This window comes from Pteropus alecto, unplaced genomic scaffold (genome assembly GCF_000325575.1).
Source record: "Pteropus alecto unplaced genomic scaffold, ASM32557v1 scaffold75, whole genome shotgun sequence".
In the NCBI taxonomy this organism is placed as follows: Eukaryota; Metazoa; Chordata; class Mammalia; order Chiroptera; family Pteropodidae; genus Pteropus; species Pteropus alecto.
The window spans coordinates 29,372,720-29,382,897 of NW_006440638.1; the positions used below are offsets into that span (position 1 = coordinate 29,372,720).

General features: G+C 47.9%; 1 protein-coding gene and 1 pseudogene across 1 annotated transcript in view; both read left to right on the forward strand.

Moving 5' to 3' along the window:
- Positions 1–4,444, forward strand: part of ARPC4 (actin related protein 2/3 complex subunit 4) — a 9,669-nt gene extending 5,225 nt beyond the window's left edge. Inside the window, exons 6-8 of the mRNA XM_025050810.1 lie at positions 274–369; positions 1,323–1,493; positions 3,588–4,444. Of these exons, the coding sequence (XP_024906578.1) occupies positions 274–369; positions 1,323–1,493; positions 3,588–3,593 (273 nt within the window). The 3' untranslated portion in view covers positions 3,594–4,444. The remainder of the gene's footprint in view (positions 1–273; positions 370–1,322; positions 1,494–3,587) is intronic.
- Positions 4,445–4,886: 442 nt separating this feature from the next.
- LOC112484385 lies at positions 4,887–5,003 on the forward strand (annotated as a pseudogene).
- Positions 5,004–10,178: the final 5,175 nt, after the last annotated feature.

Consider the following 10,178-nt stretch of genomic DNA (forward strand, 5'->3'; position numbering starts at 1 on the left):
ACTCGGGTTCACCAGAATTAGCTCTCTGGAATGGGCAAAGATGATATCATAATAATACCCTATTAAGTTGGAGAGGCTCTAATGTTGTAGACCCTCCTTTTCATTGGTAACCAAGTACCCCATATTTCAAAGTTCAGGCAGTGGTTGCTCCCAATACCAAACCCCACTGCCTCCAGTGAGCCTGGGGGAATTTGAGTCAGAAGACCGAGCTACAGGTTTCTGTTGGACTAGGGTGTCAGCTTTAGGGAAACTTTTCTCCTTTGCCCTCACCAGGCTGATGAGATCGAGAAGATTTTATGCCACAAGTTCATGCGCTTCATGATGATGCGAGCAGAGAACTTTTTTATTCTTCGAAGGAAACCGGTGGAGGTGAGACCGGGTGATCCACATGTTCATAATACCTAGGATTCTATCACTGAGTCCACTGTCACTCACTTAGGATCATTTCTAGAACCGGGATTGGTGCTTCTCCAGCTATAGGGCACCCACCCCCTGTTTGAATTGAGAGTGAGCCTTCATTTCAGCTACAGTGGGAGTAAGGGGGATCAGCTTTGGAGAAGTTGGGTCTGCCTCAACTATGGAAAAGGCAAAAAAGAGGAGACACATTGCTCATCTTCCCATCTAGCAGCAGAAAGGACACAATGAATCAGAAATCCTATCTAAGCTTTGTCACCTGCTGATTCATGGTCTCTCATGGCTATAGTTGACATTGGGTCGGTTGTTGCCTGACTTGGTATTTGAGTCCTCTCCACAGGCTCCCTGCCAGATTGACTTAAAATATCCCCAGTGACCGAGCAACTATTATACAAAGCAGCATGCACCATCATCAAATACTCTAGACATGCTGGACAAGCTTGTCCTCATCCTGAGCTAAAATCTTTCTCCTGTCCTAGATCTAACCTAGGACTACCCAGAATAAATAAAATTGCTCTTCCACACACAACCCATCTGATAGTTAAGGACTCCATCCCATCCCTCTCTCACAGCATCTCTTCTCTCCAGACTAAATGTTCCCTGTTGTTTGAATTCTTCTATAACAAGATTTCAAGTCCCTCATTCGTTCTCCATTCACTCATTTTTAATGCAACTATTTGTGTCATAGATAGTCTTCCAGAGATATCTGATGTACACAAAATTATCACCTGGGTTCAGTTCCATGGCCCTAACATAGACACCCCACCAGGCGGATAGCCTGAGAGAACACAGCCAGCTGGAAGCATGTGGCTGAGTAAATACAAAGAACATGGCCAGCTATGTGCTTCTGGGATACTGATATTCTCTTGTTTCTTCTCTTTTTCCTCCTTGCTGTCTTCCTTCCCTAGGGGTATGACATCAGTTTTCTGATCACCAACTTCCACACAGAGCAGATGTACAAACACAAGTTGGTAGACTTTGTGATCCACTTCATGGAGGAGATTGACAAGGAGATCAGCGAGATGAAACTATCGGTCAATGCCCGTGCCCGCATTGTGGCTGAGGAGTTTCTCAAGAATGTAAGTAGGAGCCTTCCTGGTTTGTGTCCAAAAGTAGAAGGAGTCATGGGTTGTTGAGAACTTAGCATCTGGCAGGAAAGTGGTGCCAATGACATGTGAATATTTACTGAGGCCTCTAGGACCTCTAGTAGGTGGCAGGTCAGCCGTGTACCTTGATGCTGGAGGACCTCAGGTTCATCTTTAAGAACTACAGGACATTTTCTGTATCTGGATGTCTGGGGGATACCTCTCTTAGTCTTTCATGGGGACTTAAATGCTAACCTCTACATCTCAAAGTACACACAGAGTCCTTATCTATGCCTAGGCAAGTTAAATCCACATGTGAATTTTTAGGAATATGGGATAGTCATAGTGTAATTTTTCAGACAGACTTAAGTATTTTCCTTCAGTGTCTGTTTCTCAGGCTTACCGTCATGATGTCTTCAGCCTGTTTTCCATCATTTCCTGGCTTAAGTCTTCCAGATCCCTCTTCTATTGTTTGTGCCTTCCTAACTTAAAGGACTGCAATTCTCTGAAAAGGAGGAATTGTAAACATTGGTGAACTGATGACACAGTTGTTCTTGTTTAGATATTCAGGACGTGACTCTTTATTTTTTCTTTTCCATCTTCCAAACAATCTTTGGTTTGTTGACATATTCAGAGTTGATTGTGATCCCTAGATGGTAGATTTAGTGTTTATTCCTACTAGTGCATACAGATCCAGCCCAGAAGGCGCTCAGATGTCTAAAAATGGAAATTACACTCGCTTCCCCTGGGCTTTAATTATACTGAGGGCAGCCAATGTACAAAGTAGCTGTGATGTGCGCACAGGGTAGCGCGCTTGTTCAGATCACACAGGCTGTGGGGTTAGACCACCTGGGTGTAGTCTGGGCTCTACTGCCTACTTGGTCATGGTATGGAACTAAAACTCAATTTCCTCAGCAGCAAAATGAGGAGACTGTAATTAATATGAACCTTTCAGTGTGGTCGAACGTTAAACGAGGAAATGGATGTAGAGCATATCACTTGGCACATAGTAAGAGTTCTTTGTATTGTAGCACCAAAGTTTTATGGCCTGGGCATTTAGGTGGTCTATAGATTCAACTGTGAAGAAAAATATAGTTATTGTCCCAATTTAATATATGGATCATTCATTCAACAATCTAGTTTTTATGATAATTGCATTTCTATAGTTATACAGCTAAAAAAATCACATTCACATGTCTTAATACCTAAAACGATCTTTGAGGCAGTTGTTACCCTCATTTTACAGATGAGCACACTGGGGCTTTGGAAGTTAAGTCACCTGCCAAGGTCCCTCAAGCCAGTAAGTGGGAGAACCAGGTCTTGGAGCTAGGTTTCAGACCCAAAGATCTCGGGTAGTACCATGGCATCTGGCAGGGGTCACATACTCACATGCATACAGGGGTTGGCCAGGTAATGTACATGAGTGAAGTGGGCTAATGAGCATGTGCCTTACCTAAAGAGGATCACCATCACATAGCTTCATTTTCCAGCTTTTTAAAAGAATCCCTAAATCTGAATTTGTTTGTATATGGAGTCTCCGATATTTTCAAGGTTGGCAACTAATTCATATTTTTTGGAACACTTTGTGAGCCAAACACTGCTCATCTTTGGACTGGGTTCAGCCTGTGGACCATTGGTATACAACTTCTGGTCTGTAAAATGTCCAGGGCTATTTTAAGCACCATGGAGGATCCTTGATGGCAGAAAACATGTCAAGGGCCTGTCTTGGTTGGAAGACCACACAGAGCTTGACAAAAAGTACACAGCCGTCTGAATCCTTAAGCCCTTGCATCTCTAAAGAAAGCAACCTCCAGGGCTTTGTAGTAGCCTCCATGACACAGCCAAGGGAAGCTGTGGAAAACCTATACAACCCTTAATTTCTCTGCCTTGTCTACTGCTAGGTTTAGGGCCAGTGCCCCAAAGGGATGGATGAATTAGAAAGAGCATGCCCACAGGGGTGTCCTGGGACCCAGCCCTGCCCCTCAGAGATGTGAGCACAGTGGCAGCTTTCAGGTTAGCCCACCTCCCCTGAGCAGGCCTGCCAGGATACAGCAATAACCATCTTTCACTTCTTGATTTTCTTGACAGTTTTAAACCATCTGGGTGGATCTCGTGGCCTTCCCCCTCAGACTCCCCCGTGTCTCTGCGAAGGCGTCCTGGAGTTACTTCTCAGAGCGACAGCGGAAGCAGCGGAGGAGAACTGGGTTAGGGTGGGCATTAGATGTGGGAGGGGGGGTGGTGCGCTTGCTAGCTGGCAACAAAGCAGCAGTGGACCTGCCCCAAGGCCACATGTGCCTGGTCAGGCTGGCTTCTGATATTCAGTCCCCTGGGCCGGGACAGATTTTTTTTTAACGTCTTGAAATTTAAACTGTGCTTGTAGGAGACTGTAACCTTTTTGTCTTTTTTTTTAAACCACCTCTGCCTCCAGTGGCTGTGACTGGTCCCAGTGATTGTATGTTATTGGTCGCTGTGGCCTGGGCTGGCCTGGAGCCAGAAGGCGACTACTGTACCTTCCCCCAAGCCACCCCAGGTGGGAGGGAGGGAGGTTTCAAACTTCAGTTCCTCTCTCTAGCCCTCTTATTCTCAAGCCTCCTCAGGCCCAGAAGTGGTGGCCTGCTTCCTAAGCGAAGATGGTCACCCAGCACTGGTTGGGGACATGGGCTGAACTGGTGGTCACCAACCATGCTTGGAAACTAGGGCCAGAAAGCCAGGCAACCTCTGGCCCCAGGGGCTGCTTCACGCCCTCCCAGCTGAGAGGGGCCATTGTTTCGCCTTGTTTGTCAGTGCAGTGCCTGTGCTTGAGGTGGACAGGTGAGTCCTGTGAGATTCCCGGCCAGGGTCCTCTTATCCGCTCTGGCTTCTCTGCTCCCACGCTCGCTGTACCTTTTCTTATATCTCCTCCCTCCCCTAATTAAAGTCTCTTTTTGCCCCTTGGGGCTGCATGAGGTCTGTGCTCTGTGTGCATATGTGAAAGTGGGGAGGGGTTTTTTTTTTCTTTCTTAAGACCATATGGCTGGTACTTGGGCCTAGGGATCCCCACCAGAGGCATTCTCATGGTTGGTCCTTGACATCCCTGCCAAGGGCCCCAATCCAGAGCCCTCCGTTGCAGTCTAGGCACCACGCATTTCTGAAACTGCTCTCTCTGCCTATAGAGAGCTTTGGTCCTTTTCACCTAATGAGCTCATTTGAGCCAAAAGGTAACCTCAGAGCAATAATGAACCCATTTCATGGCTAGTAGGGAAACAGGTTCCATGAGCTATAGCAGCATGCTCCAAATCTAGCCAGTGAGCAAAAGGGTAGACTTCAAATCCAAGAATTCTGCCTCTACCTGTGCTAAGACAGTAATCAGCCACGTTTGGCTATTTACATTTAAAATATTCTAAGGTGGTCTATGGCCATGCCACCCTAAAAGTGCCCTATCGTCTGATCTCGGAAGCTAAGCAGGGTTTGGCCTGGTTAGTACTTGGATGGGAGACCACCTAGGAATACCAGGTGCTATAGGCATTAAAAAATTATGTGTGTGTGTGTATCCTTATTAAAAATTGTATATATATATATTCTAAGGTTTAAAATTCACTTCCTCAGTCTCACCAGTGACATTTCAAGTGTTCAGTAGCTACAAATGACTAATGCCTACCCTTTCAGATGGTACATATATAGAACGGTTCCATCACAGAAAAAGCTAAACTTTTTGGTGATGGCCTTGAAGTAAACAAAAGCACTTGTTTGAGCCCTGACTCTTGCTGCTGAATTTGAACAAGTTATTTATATTCTGTCTCAGTTTCTTAATCTATAAAGTGGAGATCATGAATGTAAACAATCTGACAGTACCTGCCATACAGGTACTAAATAAACAATAGCTCATCTTCCCACCAGCCCTGTATCCAAGCCGTTCGATAACTTCCATCGTGCTCGGCACAGGGGATGACATTCCTGTGTTGGGTAGACTTGGGAGACTAGTAGAAGAGCCAGGTGTGTAAATAGATACACTGAAGTACTTCATATTCACTAATGAAAGTCTGGGGGTCCACAGGGCATATCTTTATGGGAGAGTGTATCAGGAAAAGTTTGAGAAGGGTTGGCCTTTGAACTGAGCTTTCAAAAGAGTTTGTTCTAGATGGCCAAAGGAGTCTCTTTTGAAGCAGAGAACAAAGTAATGTTAAAGGAGGAGGGGCTGGAGCTGGAGGCAGCTTGGACAGCTATCCCCTTTATGACATTACCTCTGTGACCCCTCCTGCCTTGCAGAATTAGGTGTGCCCTCCTCTAGGGCACATGGCTGTGTTCTAGCTTTGCACTCAAAGTTAAAGGTGCTCACAGTGAAGCTGGTGTCCACTGTAGAGTATGGCAGCTGCTCACTCAACCCTCACAGGACGGCATTGCTTGGGTGAGCCAGCCAAAACACATTTGTCACGGACCCATCTCCCAGGATCTGTAGCCCCTAAAACCGAATTTCCTGGTTGATGAGAGCAGGCTGAATGGTCGCCAAACAGCCAGCCCTCTGCTGGGGAAGCCCAGTCACCAGCCAAAGAGGGGTTAGGAAGGGTGATCTCAGTGGTTGGGGTTGGCTGGACAGCTAGGTTGAAAACCCACCCTCACTGGGTAGATCTAGCTGGTGACTACACAAAGCTGGTTACTTGGACCAAGATACTCTCTTCCCTAGACTCTGCTTAAATGGGCACTGCTAGAGTTTGCCTCTCAAACTGACAATATTTCGATGACCAATAGACAACCCTTGTAATGTGGACTTATGTTTAACAGTGTTTAAGAGTGGGGCTTTCCAGTCTGACTTGGGTTCCAGTGCTGGCTCTGCTGTGTGATGAGGCTAATTATTTAACCTTATTTATCTCACCTGTGACTTTTGAGGATACTACTCTGCCACTACCTCCAAGAAGTTTACTTAGTCTTGTCTTGAGGGCTGTGCGTAACTTACTTTTTTTCTGCAGTTGACTCAATGATCTTTTTTTCTGTTTCCAAGTTATCGGGGGGTGGGGAGTGGGGAGGAGTACACTGCGCTTTGTCAGTTTCCCCTATATACTGTCTTTCAAATCAAGGATCTGCTCCTAATCCCATCCGTCAGGCCCTGCAAATGCAATCCAGCCTCACCAGGCTCAGCCACACTGTTCTTTTTAGTTTCCCAGAAAGGTTCTTAACCTCCTCAGGGCTATTGTTCAGACTTTCCTCTCCCTGGAATGCTATTCCTCCTCTCTTCCCTGGCCAGCTCCTTACCTTTGCATTTATTCTGTAGGCTTTGGCTTAAATGTGACCTCTTCAGAGGACATCCTTATGCCCCATTCCTGGTTTTAGTTCATTGTCCTTACCAAGCCTACAGCTGTTTTATTCCTTCGTTGCTTACTTTTTGTCCCCCTCTCCCCCACTGGCCTGTAAACTCCATGAGGTCAGGAACCACCTACAGCTTGTTCTTCCAACTCCAGCACCTAGCCCACTGCCTAGCACGTGATCCTCTATAAATACTGTGGAATGACTGCAGCCCCAGGAAGTACTCGATGAAGAACCATGGCACTGATAAGTAACTGGCAGCCCAGTGCTGTACGCTTCCACCTTCAGTGCCCCGCTCATCAAGCAAGGGTCTGGGGCAGGTGAGGCCTGGAGTCTGGCCCGCTGGAGAGAGAGAGCGCCTCGAAACAAGCTAACCGAGGCCTGATCGTGGTAGGGAAATGGTTTCCAAGGCGACAACAAACAGAGGGCGGAGCCTTGGAACAGAGGGCCTTCCCCCATGAGGCGGAGGCGCGCGGTGCGGGCAGGGTGCGCGCGGTGAGGGGCGCATGCAGGGCCCTGGAGTGGCGCTGCTCCTAAGCGCTGGGGAGCTAGTGGTCGCACATCGGGACTCTGCCGCCTGGTACCGCCAGGAGGACGGCCGGGTGTGCAGCTGGCTGCGGAAGCCGCAGCCGCCCGAGCCACGCGCCAGTTCCCCTGTCCCACGGACCTGGGCGCGCCGCTCGGAGTTCCAGGCTCTAGGGACTCTGCCATGGCCCGGGTCCACCTCCGCCGGGCAGGACAGTGTTCGCGCAGGCGGCAAACGCCCAGACTGCAGCCCCGCCTCTTTGTGCTGCCTAGGTCGTTCCTTCCAGTCGCTCACCCAGGGCGCCGCGGATCTACGCCAGCTTGGGCCCCCGCACACCCGGGCCCTGGATGATGCCCCGCCACAAGACGGTGAGGCCCATTGCCGTCCGCCCATCCTACCCCAAGGCGGTGGCGGCGAGGACGACAAGGTTTGGGGTGGAGGAAATGAGGGTCGCGAGAAGAGCGATTGAGGGTGGGCATCCGAATGAAGGGTGGAGAAAGAGAAGGAGCTTGGGCATTGGGCCCCGGGAGAGATGCTAGGTTGAACCCCCAACCCACCTCACCCTCAATCTGCATCTTTCCACAGCTTCCCTTGTCCTCTGGCGAGGATTCTCCAAGGCTTCTCACCACATGAGCCGGCTCGGAAACGCCAAGATCCACGTGGAGAGAGCTGTCAAGGTCGGAGGGACCTGGGGGATCTAGAAAGGGCCCTCAGAGTGGCTTATCCTGCTTCCTTCAACTATTTTATTACATACTTAAAAAACAAAACCCCCAAAACCTTGATCTCACAGTTCTTCAAATACCTCCTTATTTTTCTATACTCCTTCACTTGGCAGACTTGTCTACTTCTTCCGAGATTCACCCCTTGGCTTCCACCACTCAGCTTCCATGCTCTTCCCCACTCCCATCAGGAACCACTCTAGTCAAGGTCACTAGGAGGTCCAAGGAGCAAAATCTAGCAGACTCTTTTCTGTTTTAATGTTCTAATCTTGGTTGGGCTCCCTGTGTCATTCTACGCCATTGCCTTCCCCTGCCCCCAAACACACACACGCACGCACCCCTCTCTCTTGGCTGTCTTCACACTTCTAATTTTCCTTTCTCCCTGGCTGCTGCTTTTTAGTTGCCTTTGAAGGCTCCTGGGACTTTTGCGGTTCCCTGGATCCCTCCCCATACCTGTCTTCTTGGCTGTGAGTCCAGACAGTGTGCTGTGCCCCTTATATGGTCTTTCTGGCTCAGCCTGTCCTCTAATTCCATACTGGGTAGATCCAGCCCCTTACTTGATATATCCACCCGGAGAATGTACAAGCATTTCCATGTCCCAGACCATTTTGATTTTCCTGCCTAATCTTGTCCTCAGTAGTTTCTGGTCTTCCCTATCTTCCAGTTGCTCAGGCTAGAACTCTGATCTTCCTGTTTGCTCACCCACACATCTACACAACAGCAAAACCAGTCGTCTCTTTTTCCAGACATCTCAACACTATCACCTTCTCCCTATCTCCACTTTAGCCACCCTCATTCTAGCTATTGTGATTTCTCTTCCACACAAACCACAATAGCTTTCTAAACTGGCCTCCCAGCTTTCATCCTTGTCTCCTCCGCCTAGTCTCCATATAGCAGCAAGCCAAACTTATAAAGCATCCAGTCACTTCACTCCCTCAATTCGCCTTCAGTGCTTCATGCTTCTGTTGATATAAAATTCAAGTCTGTTTCCAGGGCCTGCAGGGCCTTCCATAGTCTAGCCAAGATTTACCTCCTCAGGAGTTCTCCCCTCATTGCTCCCCTCACCCTGGCCTCTTTCCAGTTCTTTCGGACCTCTATCCAGCCTCAAGACCTTTGCATATGCTTTTCCCTTTGCCCGAACTGCCATTTGCTCATGCAAATTTGTGGCTCCTTCTCCACCTTCCCTGACTATGTATATATCTCTAGTTTCTCTAGATCTCCATTAAGTATCCAGTTTTTGGAGCTAGCTATCCTGAAATAAATCCCTTCTCTTTCATTTATCCATGAAAGATAAATAGCTTGCGGCCAAGCTACTTAACCTCTCTATGCCTCTGTTTCATAACAGTTAAATGAGGATAATAGCATCTATTAAAAATACATGTTGTTGTTTGTAATATATGTAATGCTTAGCACATAGTAGGTGCTCAATAAATATTAGCTATTACTGTTATAATTATTACTATGCATAGTTATTTCTCTACTTGTTTATCATCTGTCTTCTCTACTGGAATATAAACATTTCCTGAAGGCAGAGTCCATAACTGTCTGGTTCACCATCCCCTATGCCTGGCACTTAGGCAGTACTTATTGAACAAAAATCTTTCTCTCACCTTATAGCAAAAGAAGATCTTTATGATCCAAGGCCACTACCCAGTGATCCGGTGCCTCTTGCGCCAGAGGGGCTGGGTAGAAAAGAAGATTGTCCATCCCTCAGGCCCTACTTTGACACTACCCCAGAAGGATCTGGATAGCTCAGTAGTGGGTGACAGCGACACCACTGAGGATGGTGAGCAGTTCTGTTTCCACAAGCTTCCCCTCCTGAGTCCCTTTCCTTTGATTTCCACTGTCCCAGGGTTGAGACTTTGGTATAGGCCAGTGGGGCAAGGACAGGGGCCTTACCAGGCCTGGGCTCTGTATTCACAGAGGATGAAGATGAGGATGAGGTGTTCCAGCCACCACAGCTGTTTGACTTCGATGATTTACTGGAATTTGATGACCTAGATGGGATACATGCTCTGATGGTAAGGGCCCAAGTGGCTAGCAATGGTCTGCTTCATTAGAAAGAGAGCACTGGAGTCCAGCTGGATGACCTCAGATAAGTACTTTTCTTCTCTGGGCCTCAGTTTCCCCATCTGCAGTGAAAACTGATTGCTTCTC